Consider the following 14,578-nt stretch of genomic DNA (forward strand, 5'->3'; position numbering starts at 1 on the left):
TGATGTATAGGTTCACAGGTCATACTGTCTTTGCATTGTCCTCGCCACCCGTAGCAGAAGACTTGCAGCTGAGCTAGGAGGCAGCTAGTGCCAGGGACTTTCCACAACCCAGTGTGTGTGTGTATATGTGTGTGTGTGTGTGTGTGTGTGTGTGTGTAAAGTACTTCTTTGACAGTCAAGTGCATGTTTCTGCGTTTGGGTGTGTGCATGCAGACTGACTGAGTGAGTGAGCGTAGCATGAACTGCAAGTGTGAGACGACGTGCAGAGGAGCTCTGCAGTCATGTGACAGAGAATATAACCGTGCACATATGCATGTCAAAATAAATATGGGAGAATAAAACTATGGGATGGAGGGTTTACATTATGTTGATACTGTGTGGCTTGCAAACTGATGTAAGCATAATCACAACTCTGAACATATCACACTAGCATCACGGAGCATACAAACCAAATGAAAAGGCTCTCTGTGATCCACAGCAAAGCAAACCACAAACTAACATCTGACATGTTCTACTCCTTCTTTACCCCCAAAGGGATGTGGTAATAAAACAGTGTCTTACTGCAAAAATGATAATGCCTGCGGAGTGACAGTTAGCCCTATAGAGTCTTCGTCCTGGGGTTAAACGGGCTCTCTGTGTTTTTAAGCTGCAGCCCACGGAGGAAGCAAAAGCTAAGGGGGTGAGACAGGAGACCAAGCAGTGCTGGAAATCCCCTTCCCTCAACAGGCCTGCCTGTCTGAGACACACAGGGCCCGCTGAGGCCCACATCAAAGGGGCTGCTGCTGTTCTCATCATCCTCCCTCCTTCTGTCTTTCTATATGTCTCACTGTCCCTCTTTAGCCCCTCACCTCCATCTCTGTTTCCATTTATATGCAAGTCTCTTTCACCACTGAGGAGCAGCTGCATCTGGAGGAAATGAGATCGTAGAGGTGTAACCAGTAACCTACCTGGGTATTTTTGTTGCACAAGGAAACCAGGTACTAGACTCTGTTCTGCAGGGCGTCTTCCATCCACAACTGTACTTATATAAAGTATTTGTGTAAGTAGTTTGCTAGTGACTAACTGGCATGTGCATTCCATTAATCACGGAGATGTATCAGCACACATGGCAGTCAGGTGTGGTGTACTATATTTTAGGGCATGTGGTTAGACGTGAAGCGAATCTGTTGTGAAAACTAAACTGGTCTCCACAGAACACGAAGCAGCTACTGTCCCCACCCCACCACTCAGTGGCCACAACAAATGTCAGGTATGTTTGAAGACGCAGACAGCTCGAGGCCGGCGCGTGGGCACGCAGGCGGGGGACTGGCACAGGGGGGTTTGGGACGGACCCCTTTCACACTCACGCGGACACGTAAGCTTGTGTGCGGACGGCCATTTGTGCAAGCAGACACATATTCATGGCTGCACCAGTGAACACTAAGTCACAAGGAATGGCATTGTGAGTTCTGTACTCTGGATTGTCCCTCTTAATCACTGATTGCTGACTGCTGCGTGTCTCATGTGTCCCAGAAGGAAGCTGCTCACATGGACAAATTCAGTTTCCGCTCTGCTGCAGCACTGCTGGTTATAGAGACCAATGGCAGACACGCAGACACTGTTTTTAATCATCAGATTTAGAAGTTAAGCAGAAAAAACAAGAATTTAATTTGAATGAATATATAATGTTTTTAATCTATCATTATTTTTACTATTTTATCAGGATTCTCTGACATGTGCTTTATTTTCTCACTTCCAATTATATTGATTCTATGTATATATTTATAATAAACATAATACATTGTTTTCATGAATTCAATTTTCAGCACAATTTTTCCTTGAATCATACTTTCTTTAACATTTGCTACATTGTCTGAACTTGAATGGTGTTACTGGCCCACAGTAACCCCAGTGAGTCTCTCCTGTTACATCCAGTGCTGCCCTCTAGTGGACGAACTAGCGACATATCATTTTTCCTGTTAACATCTCTTCTTAACTGACCAGCGGTGTATCTTTGTGGACGCCAATGCGCAGCAACTATATGGGTGCATTTGGGGCACAGGTCTCTCACTAGAAGCGCTTCAACTTTCCTTTATCTGCTGATTAAAAGTGAACAATGCTTCCAGCCTTTCTGCTGATGTAAATCATTAAACCTACATATTTGACACTGTTGAATGAGTTCTTCTCTTGTTTCAAGTAAAATAAAGGCTGGATTAAAGAATAAATTACAAAACAGAAAGCTTTTGAAAAATGTGCATCTTAAAAGGAAGTACTTAATTCAAGAAAAATTACTTTCACTGAATTGCCCTTCAGCTTAAATTCAGTTCATTCAGGTGTGAAGTCGCCCCAAAAAAACATGATATCATGTTATTCTCATTTTCTAATAAGATACAGGTGTGTTCAGGGACTTTATCCGTGGATATTAAACCACTTGTTTCAGCTCTATTCTCTCTGTTAACATCATTGTTGGTTAGTAAATTCATGTGTTACGATTCTGATAACTCTTATATCGTTTATTTTTCTGTGTCTTCATTTCAGATGTGGGTGGGTACGTTTGCTCTAAAGAGTTGTGCTTTGTCTCGTAGTGTCGCTTCACATTGCTGCTTTTAATAATCCTCACGGTCTCTGAACATGTGAGACACACTGGTTTTAAACTGACGTGTGAAGAATTAACCTAGACGAGTTGTTCATTCTTGGTTAAAGGCTGGTCTCGCTGGTCTCGCTGACCAGATTTCTGTTTTTGGGTAACGCAATGTTCAATAACTTCTCTGACTCACGTAATAATTCTCCAACTATTCGGTTTCTCGCCCCGTCTGTCCTGTGTGTGTAATTCTCCACACAGACATCAGCGGCCGACAGGATTATTGCAGCTCTCAACTTTTTGTCCCTTATTATTATAATTTTTCTAATCTTGTATGCAAATGACTATCGTGGTAAATTTATAAATCACCACATTGTCATTAATCATGGAGCACTACTGCAATAATTTGTGGACTAGTGCGACAGTTCTCTAGATCTAAAATAAATGATCATCCAGTCGCCATTAGACTTGTGAACAGCCGCAGTGCAAAAAATGGTTCGTTTTTTACAGCGTATTTGTGTTGAAAAACAGTGTCCGAAACAGTGTTCAGGTCAACCAAACTAAATCAAATAAGTGACACATTGTAATGTATGCAATGAGAAACAAACAAATCCATCTGAAGATTAAAGTATGTACATAATCCACCCAAAAGTCGATACATAAATCATATCAAAGGGTCCAAGGAGTCTTTTTTTTATTACCATATGCCAACACTGACTTGGCCTCTCCTTGAGGTTCACATCTCAATTGATACTGAACAACTACAAACATGAATATGTATATGAATCTCAGATTATGTGTAGCAGCATGATGAATTATCAGCAGTGTTGAAGGCTGTCAGTGGGTGGTATGGTCTGTCAGTCTGGGTGTTGTGTGTGCCTGCCTTGTGCTGCCTGGCATGGACTTCACTATGTGACTATTAGAGATGAGCTGTCTCTTCATGGTACCACCACCATGACGTGGTGCAACATGACAGCAGCCACCGAATGGAGGATCATCCACCAACAGGCAGTGCTTTCATTGCTCGTCTGTGAGTTTGCATAGTTTGAGGGATGGTGAGTGTCCATATGGATAACTTTCTTCTTCATACCAAAAGGGAAACTCAGCATTCCTGTCATGCTCTGAAACATTACTCAATTAGTCTGACAATAACGATTTTTTCATCTCTCTCTTTTTGTCTTGAAAATGAAAAAACAATTAATGATTTTGCGACTTGACAACAAACTAAATTACTTATCAAATTGTGGTATAGGTATGAGGAACAAACACATGCACAATAAATAGATGCACTTCATCGAGTGATTATGAAGTAATTTTTGACCTGAGCATGAATATTCATTCTAGTCCTTAAAAACAGCTGACTAAATCATTTTAATCAAGGTCTACCTGCTATTTTATTCCACAACTTTCTACCGCAAATGCCATCCGCTGATCTGAGATCTGGTTGAAAACTCCAGAAAAAGTTAGTCGGCCTACGTGCAGCCTTTCTTGTCCTATTGCTTCAAAGAAGTAATTCAACTTTTTTTCCTTTGCTTTCTTGCAGAGAGTTAGATGAGATTATTGATCTCATGTCTACACGAAATATTTAGCTAGAGCCAGTTTATGGTGAGTGTGGCTAAGTGGAGAGCAGGGTCATCCTCCAATCAGAGGATCGGTGGTTCAATCCCCAGTTCTGCTGGTCGCATGTCGATGTCTCCTTGAGCAAGACACTTAACCCTAAAGTTCCTCTTGTAGCTGTGCCTACGGTGTGTGAATGTGGTAGTCTTCCTCCATCAGTGAGTGAATGGGTGAACAAGCGTGAAAGCACTTTGAGTGGTTAGAATGACTAGAAAAGTGCTGTGCAAGAGCAGTCCATTTACCATTTAGCTAGCATTAAGACTGGAAACGTCTTTTTATGTAGAAATGAAACAAAGGAGAAATATATTAATTAGTAAGCTTTGGTAGAAGCTGGTAGGTGGACTTTCTGATTAAGCAAGGTTAGCTGTTCTTAAGCTAAGCTAATCAGCTTCTGGCTGCAGCGTCAAATTGACTGTACACACATACAGTACTTTTTTATAAAGTGGCCAAACAACTTTTGTTTTAGTGTGAAGGAGCACAGGTACATTCTGAAACCCCAATCCAAACAATCCATTTCCGAAATAGATGAACAGCCTGAAATGTCTCTCTGATAGAGATCAGAGGCTATGACTGAAAACTGCTGATTCCTCAAATCTTCTCACAATTCAATTACATTCTCTGTTCTCAACTGTCTTGTATTTTTTTCCGCCATGATGACTCTGATTGTGACGGCGAGCATTATGAACCCGACCGGGCCGCTTCAGACCCTCAGGCCATATATTTGACAGCACAGCTTTAAAGTAATATTATGACAAAGAGACAAAGAATATAAAAGCAAGACAATAACTATGCTTTTTATTAACAGTTCATGACAGTGTCAATTACCAAATCAATAGAAAATATGCTTAAATTAAGTAGTAAAATAAATACATAAATATAGAAAATTGTACTAAAAACAGTTAAAAATGTAAGTTTGCATGTATTTATACAGACTTAGTGTAACAATGCTCTCTGCCATTACCAAAGACTTACATAGCACACCCCCTATTCTCATGTCCATGGTTGATAAGGCTGATGATGAGAGCAACATAGAACACCTAGACCCGTTTTCATTGTTATCTCTTTCAACAACATGTCTGTCTGGTGGTCCACAGATGATTTGCTAACCAAGGCTAAACGTGATCAGTGCTTTCACACAGACATTGAGTGCAATACAAGCTTAATATGCATTAATACACAAACACAGAGGGCAAATCAACATGTGAGGGAGAGTCAAAGGGGCCAGCTCTTTGGTGCAGCCCGGTGTATCAGGAATGCACCAGGTAGATCAGATCTGGACAAAACAGCTGATGTACATGCACCAACTATGTGAACAAGTCCTTGATGTGTCCTCACTGAATCAACGGCTATTTGACATCTTCAAATGGCCGGCAGTCATTTCCAATTCTGTTCCAAGTATGCTTTGTCCAGATCTGTCACTGACCCGGCTGTATTGATGATTTAGGCACAGTGTGAGGTCGATCGGAGGCACAGGGGAGCAACATGGAGCCTTCACTCCACAGCAGCTGTTCACGTTTTCAGAGGCTGCTGTAGCAACTGATACCACGATAGCTGAATAATGTAACAACTAACCAAACTGGAAAACTGTCACAATGGGAACACATCTATGCATTGGCAGATGAATTGGAACACAATAGATGTTTTTCATAACACACACACACACACACACACACACACACAACTCAATACATTCAAATATCATATTGCTCCATTATCCAGCCGGTACTTAGTTGCTACACTGTTGCATAAGGACACTCACTCCACCACTACTGTTCCTGCCAAACAACCACAATACAGCAGCACAGCCCATCTACAGCTGCGTCGTACACAAACCAAACGGTGCTCGGTGAAACAAGACAGTGTTCCTTCTTTAACGGACAGACAGACATAGGTTTCTAGGGTCAGTTAGGTTGCGGTGACGATAGCAGGTACTCTGATGGTGCTCGAACACGCCCGATTCTCATTTTCGATCTGATAGGTCACCTCAGGCTGAGCCTCTGGCCGGTCTGTCACGGCGATTGGCTCGTCTTCGTCTTCCTGAGACGGCAGCTGGTCAAAGGATCGCTCCACTTCTTCTGACAGGCGGTCTTCCTCTTTCTCTTCCTCCCTCTGACACACAGACAGCAGAAAGCCTCACATCAGCCGGGGAACCAAATCAAAACAGCGTGGATTCATAACTACAGAACCTCTGGGCAACATACCTCCTTCTTCACCCTGTAGTATTCATCAATAGCGTACTGATATTTGGCTGATGTTATCCCAAAGGCGGAGGCCATCCTCTCCCCCAGGTAGTCACAGGCTGGAAAACAATAAGAGGATCAGTCAATATAGCACGAACTAGGAAATGTACCTTCTGTACCGATTGGACATCCACATAAAAGGTGGCGGATTGTCCCTTTAGATACGCTGACTTTTTTCAGTTAAATCAAGGGATCTATTTATTTTGCGTTTTTTGTTGATTTACATAATGACGAATACACAAATGTCAATAAGTGACTTAAAAGTAAAGTAAGGCTCTTCCTGCTGCAAACGCAGACAAGAGCAGAGGTCAAACAGGTTTATTTGACCGAAATGTATTAATAATTAAATAATTAATAATAATATACTGAGCTAATTGGCAGTGTGTGCAATTACCATGCAGCTATAATCACCGTTCATTTGACTGTCGATGAGGTAAACTACAATTTCTCTGTTTGTTAGAAGCCCTGCTTTAAAACCGATGTGGACACACCGGTGTGTAAAAAAGATTCTGTCATATCATCATTATGGTTGGCAGAATGATTCTGCTGACTAATAAAAATGACCTCTCTAGCTTTTCATGACTTGATGACTCAATCTAACAGTGAGCTGATCGCTCAGAATTCCACCTGAATTCCACAAGTTGTGATGTGATCCTCTCACGTTAACCTGCCTCGGTGTAGGTGCAGCATAGTTACCATGGTGATCTCCACCGTCAGGCTTTACGTCATGATGTGAACAAACCTGAGATGGTGGACGTGGCAGCTCTCCACATGTGAAACCAGAAGTATGGACCCCAGGTCAGCTTAGACTGCAACACAACAACGTACAGTCAAGAGGACACTTTTAACTTTGTGAAGGATAGATTCATGCTCACACACTCACACACGTGCTTCCTCCATCATTCCCCTTGTCCTCATTTAGCTCCTTGTACCCCCACACACATGAATTCCCCGTCCCTCCAGCGTTCCTCACCCTCGCTGCATCGGCCGGGGAGGACAGCAGGTCTTTCCTCTCCGGCTCCCTGTCCCCCTCCTCCTCCTCGTCGGTGCTGTACTCCTCCATGGTCTCCCCGCTGGAGAAATGGATGATCCTGCGGGGAACCTTCTCCCTCTGCTGCTCCTCTCTCTTTTCCAGCTCCCCCAGCTCCACACTCTCAAAGCCTGGAGCCGGAGTCTGGACATCAGCAGCAGACATGAGGACAGTGGATGTTATTATGGGAATATTTAATAAAGGGAGTCGGTGGTCAATTCAGCTTCAAGGTGGGATGACAATTATGTTGAAGGCCTAGGATGACTTAATGACAAATAGAAACATATCTATTTCTAGCGTAATATCACGAGAAGCAGACGGACATGGCACACAGCTGACCACAATGCGCTACAGGCACAGGACGACATCACAGCAGTAAACACACGAGACAAAGTGTTGGCAGTAAAGGAGAGCGCGTGTACCGACCTGCTCCACGTCCATGCTCTGTCCTATGGACACACTGACGTTAGTGAGGTACAGAGATAGATCAGCCATCGTCGCCGTATTCTTTGTATCTGTGGATGCTGCGCCCACAACGACGCCTCTCCTCCGCACGGACAGACCCGGAAGTGCGGCGTATTCCGCGCGCACGTAACGTTGAAAGAATGATGCTGGCTTATTAAAGGAAATATTATCTTTCACATAACGGATACAAATAACAGAATGATAATCCTCTTTATAGATATTAACCAATCTCAGTTAATATATATGCTTCCAATTGTAAAAAAAACAATGCAATTATATTTTCAACAACAGCGAGACAAATGAATCAGCTGTTATCGACATTCCCCTCATCCAAAGTTTTATGAGAGGAGACTTTAAAACTGTGATGATGAAAACATGGATAGAGTATATGAATTAGTAAATGTATATAGGATGGACCTCATTGATATCTGGAGACATATTGAATATATACTTGGAGTAATAAAAACAAATGTCAACAGTCCCGCATAGACTTGGTTGGCCGTCTCTGAAATAGAAAACAAGGTAATCAGTGCTATTCTGCTAGATAATCTTTGTTTTTATAATTGTTTAATTATAATATAGTTTAATATAATTGAAAATATTTTCAATTATATTAAACTATATTATAATTAAACAATCAGATCGACTGAAGAATCAGTGCTAATATAACCTAAGTGTTAGGTTGTTAATAATAAAAGTCAACATGATTGATTTGTCATAAATAAGGATTATTGGAAATTATATAAAACACTATTAAAAGGTAATGCATTCAAAATATGAAATTTGTTTAAGCTACAGAAATTGTTCAAATATCAAAATGTTCAGCTCTTTCAGGAGAGGGGTGCTTTGACTTTTCATTTTTGTAATCTTTAAACTTTTTGAATTAAGCTTTTTGCAATTTTCTTTTGAATGGGATCTCTATGGAGAAAATCTTCAAATCCTGTTATACTTCAACTTTCAAAGCCTTCTTCTTCCTCATACTTTAAGCTACAGACACCATAGTTAGACATTTCAACTAGAAGGTTTTTCAGCAGTGCAGTTTAAATGCTTTCGGGCTTCAACATTTTTCAGACAGATAGTCTCCCATTTCTTAATTTTCTTATTTAAAAAAAATATATATTGTATATATATATATGTTACAAATAAGGTGTATATATATATATATATATATATATATATATATATATATATATATATATATATATATATATATATATATATATATATACACACACACAACTTCACGTTCATTTATTTTGTTGTTCAGCAGAAGGTTAATTTCCCTCAGAGGCCGGTCTTGTGGCAGCCTCTCCGGACCTGGAGCACTGACACACAGATCCAGCTGGTCCTGAGGGTCTGCGTCCTGGAGGACTCTCGGACCGTCGTGCTCTCGAACACCGGTTTGTTTTATAAGCCAGCAGAGCGTCTTATTTTTACAGCCGTGGTGATAAAAGTTTAAAAAATATCTTTTCACATCTTCTTCAGTTTTTAAGAAGTCCCGGTTCAGGAGGTGAGGTGTCCTGTGTTAAACGGATTACATACCGCCGCTCTGCCCTCCTTGGTGGTTACGGACTACACACCGCCGCTCTGCCCTCCTTTGTGTTAAACGGACTACACACGCCGTCAAGCTGCCAGCCCTCCGGTGTCGAGCCACGGGACTCACACCGTCGATCTGCCTACTCTCTGGTGTCGGACCACGGGCTCCACACCTTCCTGTCCTCTTTATTCAGGCTAAATAAAACCTGTTTATATCAACTCCTGTCTCCTGTGGTCTTGCGTTTGGGTCCTACCTGTGAACTCCTGTGACACATGACATCTGGAAATGACTGAACATGACTGAAAATTATTGCAAACTGCTTTATTACGATGTATTGAACACTCTTAGTGATAAAGAAAGTGAATATATAGTATATGTTACATAGTATATAAAATTAAAATAGAGCAGTGCAAAATCTGGTTCCAAAAATCAGAATTGTTGGAATGCTGTTAAGCATTCCAACTATTGTTATCCTGTTTCTTTATTCCACTATTTCTTCCGTCCCCCGTTTCGTCGCAACGCTTCTTCTTCTTCATTTTTTAAGCTACAGAAACCGTTCAACTATCAAAATGTTCAGCTCCTTCAGCTCATGTCTGCTATGACCTTTTCTATTTCTAACCTTTAAACTTTTTGAATTATTAAGCTTTTAGCAACTTTTTTTTGAATGGGATCTCTATGGAGAATATTTACAAATCCTCTTAAACTTCTTCAACTTTCAAATCCTTCAACTTCCTCATACTTTCAGCTACAGACACCATTTCAACTTTCAAATGTTGAGAAAACCCTCAACTATTGCCAACATGATTCAGCTTTTTGATATCTTTTAAACTTTTTGAACTGCAGCAATTGAACTTTTATGATTTTTCAGCCCTTTTCTGACTTTATAATGGGTGTGTATTGCGCAGCTTAGAGTGCGTGATGTCACCGCTAGAGTGAAGAGCAGCTTGAGATTCTTGTGAAAAAAGCATTTGTGTTTTGCCACTGTGTCCACAATCTTCACTCTTCATGCATAATTTCTGGATGTAGAAGTTGCTAATATTGTCCTTGTCGTAGAAAAATTACTGTGGAATCCCACAGATTTACACATTTGAAGCCGTTAATTGAGAGGAAAACCAACTTTCTGCTCCATAGAGACCAATGTTAAATTTAGCTTCAAAAACATCTTCCACAGAACACGGTACCCCATTTCTAGATCGCCAGTTAAGCCACATATTTTACACGACAGACACAATCTTTACAGGATCTGTTCTTCAACTCATTCTTCCTCACACTTATTAATATCGGAGCAATAGGAGCTACGGTTATGGGAGTTTTGAGGATTTGTTTGAGAGGTGTTTCCCTGTTTTATCTCCATGAAATGGCTTCAGGCACACAGGTGTTCGCGATTGAGCCAATTAGTGATGTTGATAAACACACAGACTCACAGACACACGCGCACATACACTCCTCTCCCTCTCTGTGTCTCTCATACAGTCATTCAGGTCTTAGGGATCTTTAGAGGTCTTTTCACCCAACCCCCACCCCCCCCCCCCCACACACACAAACACGCCATTTTAAAATAAAAGCCCCACAGAATGAATCCTAACTGAAATGCTTGTGATGAGCCTGTCATTTAATAACCGGTTTGTGTTTATCTAACATTATGATTCTGTCTCCTCTCCCCTTCTCCCCCACACCCTAACCCCATTTCAAAATAAAAGCCCCACAGAGTGAATTCTAACTGAACTGCTTGTGATGAAGCCTGCCATTTAATAACCTCTGTTTATGTGTCAAACATGATGATTATGTCTCCTCTCCCCCACCCTCCCCCACCCAGCCCCACCCTTTCAAAATAAAAGCCCCATGGATTAACTGTATGTAAACATTAAGCTCACAATTAGGCTTTTTTGTTGAAATAATGAATGCTCTTACAAATACTGTGACAACTACTACTACTGCTAATATTTCTAGTATTACTACTACTACTGCTGCTACTACTTCTACTACAACTTTTGCTGTTGCTACTATTACTAGTGCTATTCCTGCTACCATCAATATTATTACTACCACTACTGCTATTACTACCACTACTACTATTACTTATATTACAACTGCTATTAATGTAACTACCAGTACTAATACTACTACAGCTATTAGTACGACTGCTACTAGTACTACTACTACTGCTACTTCAAATACTGCCATTACATTTACGACCACTACTACTACTACCACTCCTGTTATATTAAATACTACGACCACTACTACAGCTATTACTACTACTACTGATACTAGGCTACTACTTCTTCTAAATACGAATACTTCTTCTAAATACTAATACTTCTACTACTAATGATACTTCTACTACAACTACGACTTCTACTACTACTATTACAAATATCACTACTGCTACTACTACTACTTATTCTAATGCTACAAATACTTCTACGACTAATAATACTTCTACTTCAACTACAACTTCTACTACTATTACTACAAATATCACTACTTCTGAAATTTGTTTAAGCTACAGATATTGTTCAAATATCAAAATGTTCAGCTCTTTCAGGAGAGGGGTGCTTTGACTTTTCATATTTGTAATCTTTAAACTTTTTGAATTAAGCGTTTTGCAATTTTCTTTTGAATGGGATCTCTATGGAGAAAATCTTCAAATCCTGTTATACTTCAACTTTCAAAGCCTTCTTCTTCCTCATACTTTCAGCTATAGACACCATAGTTAGACATTTCAACGAGAAGGTTTTTCAGCAGTGCAGTTTAAATGCTTTCGGGCTTCAACATTTGTCAGACAGATAGTCTCCCATTTCTTAATTTTCAGCAATTTTTTCACAATTAATTTCAGCTTTCAGCATTCCAACGCATTTTCAGCAGGAAATGCATTTTCTAGTTTGGTTTTATTTTTCAAAACTGTTGTCTTTTAATTCCTTCCACTTTTTTCTTTTGTTTAAAGTTGACATGTGTTTCTCAGCATGTTTATTCATGAGTGTGTGTATCATCTATGTTCAATGCATACATGTGGATTGTGACATTGTTGGCAAGTGTATTGTGTCCTGCAGCGAAACAAATTTCCCTGCAGGACAATAAAGTATATCTTATCTTAAAGACAAAGACAGCAATAGGAATACCTTCCCTTAACCCTTGGATGTATTTAATTGGGTGGAAAAAATATAAAATTGCTAAATTACCTGCACATTTTCATAAACAAGCTCTGCTGGCCTGAAAACAGATTTGCGATCATAATTTTATTTCTACTTATTTGGAAGAACAAAAATATTCCATTTAAAAATAAATCACCATATTATGGGGAATGGGTTGACAATGGCATCGTATTGGTGAAACAACTTCTTGATGCTGATGGGCAGTTACTAAGACTACGCAGTGCTGTTCGGTGCTTTGCTGAGGTGAACGCTGCAGCTTCTCAGGGTTCAGGCAGTGAGGCTTCATTGATGCATCCTTGTAATAGAGGTTTATTCTTTGGAGAAGCTGACTTGACCAAGAACAGGAAAGGAAGTGCATGTAGCTTTGCCCCGAGGATTCTTTTGCGCTTTGCTTTATGGAGGTATTCATTTGGCTCGAGGACACATTTTGTAGTAATACATTTTAAGATGTGTTGTTCAAAATGATATCACTGTATATAAACCAAAATAGCTTGTGAATCGTCCCAAACTTGAGTTTACGTCTTAAGACCACTAGATGTCAGTAGAGATCCATTACACACAGCAATGAGCTCCTCTGAGTCAGCTGTGTCTGTGTGTGAGCAGTGAATGATTCGTTTCTGGATCCTGAGCCTCACAAATCACCAGAAGCATTCTATCATCAATTATCACTCTTTAGTTATGTGCTTTCGCCCTGGAGAGCTGCAAAGAAACTTCAACAGGAAGAATTCACTCCAGGTCACTCTCTCAGTCCTGTGATGCCATCAGATGTTAAAGCTGTGTCCCCATAAGGAATACATGTCTCATTGGCCTGAAGAACAAAAGGAAATCAGCTCCATTTCAAAACAGTTTAATTAGTTGTGAGCCAAAATATGCTTCGTCATCTCCAGAATATCCTTGGATTATGCCACATGTACTCTTATATACTGTATATATATGAGGTTTTACAGTCTCACCTCTTCTCACCTGTTTGGATTGGTCCAAATCAGAAATAGTTTTGCGGCCGTCATTGGCGCCGTCCTTTTTACCATTAACAACTGACAGCGGCATTTAAGCAGGCTATTTGTAATCAGTCACAGGATTGCTCAGGTCAGCTGTTTATTGGAAAAAACATTATTAATCTTGAGCCGTCAAAAATTATGGATTTCTCAAAAGGGTAAAATCACAAGCACTGGGATGCATCTGTTGCGTCTTAGGAAAAGGTTACTGCTGTCCGATGATCTTGCGAGTCACTGAACTTTGAGAAGCTTCAGGCCCCGGAATCTGTTTCGGTGGTAATAAATGGATTTTATGTACCAGTGGTAGTCACTATATAAACAAACTCTTTTCCATGAAGTACAATAAATAAAATCAAGGACATTGTTTTTAATTTCACTGTGACTTTAAAAGTAGTAAGAGATGGTCTTGGAGGTATTTGGACAGGTGCATCGGAAAATTACAGGAGCCAAAAAAGCTCAGTAAATCAAGTTTATTATGGGTTTTGTACGGGAGCACTTTTTTGATTGGATTCTCACCTTAAATTGCCCTCTCTGGAATTCACTTGAAAGTGGCATGAAATCACCTGTGTCAGGCTGGCAGGGCAGCTGTTGTCTCATGCAGACGGGATTTGATCGAGGCATTCTCTACTCCTGACAGGAGCCAAAACCAAGTGGATACATAGTCCAGGATTGGATTCAACTGCACCAAATAAGGTGTAAAAAAGCAGCCGGGTTCATGGATGTATTCACCTTCTCTGGCTTTCGTGGAAAGTCGGTCATGTTTTAACAAAGGCAGTGGCGGCTGGTCAATAGAGGGCCATGGGGCCTGGCCCCACCATGAGCCACACAAAAAAATAAATAAAATAATAAATAATTATAAATCATAAATTATACAAATTGTCAATATTTGTGTTTTTGAACGATGGAATGTACCCAGTAATGTGTGTAAAGTATGATATCTGCGCAAAATATATGCTTTTCCTGCTCGTCTGTGTGCCCG

The 14,578-nt window shown here is 40.4% G+C and overlaps 1 protein-coding gene across 1 annotated transcript; it reads right to left on the bottom strand.

Annotated features, from left to right (window-relative positions):
- Window positions 1-5,165: 5,165 nt before the first annotated feature.
- Window positions 5,166-7,952, bottom strand: LOC306793182 (protein FAM177A1-like). Its single transcript, XM_079290672.1, has 5 exons — window positions 7,874-7,952; window positions 7,391-7,591; window positions 7,160-7,226; window positions 6,379-6,476; window positions 5,166-6,286 (listed from the first exon to the last, which is right to left on the bottom strand). The coding sequence occupies exons 1-5, from the start codon at window positions 7,940-7,942 to the stop codon at window positions 6,083-6,085; spliced, it is 639 nt and encodes a 212-aa protein (XP_079146798.1). The 5' UTR covers window positions 7,943-7,952; the 3' UTR covers window positions 5,166-6,082.
- Between the last annotated feature and the right edge of the window lie 6,626 nt (window positions 7,953-14,578).

The sequence above is a fragment of the Melanostigma gelatinosum genome (genome assembly GCF_949748355.1).
Source record: "Melanostigma gelatinosum genome assembly, chromosome: 19".
Taxonomy (NCBI): domain Eukaryota; kingdom Metazoa; phylum Chordata; class Actinopteri; order Perciformes; family Zoarcidae; genus Melanostigma; species Melanostigma gelatinosum.

Coding starts and splice junctions, on each gene's coding strand:
- LOC306793182 (XM_079290672.1), bottom strand. CDS start 7,942: ATGGCTGATCTATCTCTGTACCTCACTAACGTCAGTGTGTCCATAGGA. Junction 7,592..7,873: donor AGAGCATGGACGTGGAGCAG/GTCGGTACACGC, acceptor GCTGATGTCCAG/ACTCCGGCTCCAGGCTTTGA. Junction 6,477..7,159: donor TGCCACGTCCACCATCTCAG/GTTTGTTCACAT, acceptor ATTGTTTTCCAG/CCTGTGACTACCTGGGGGAG.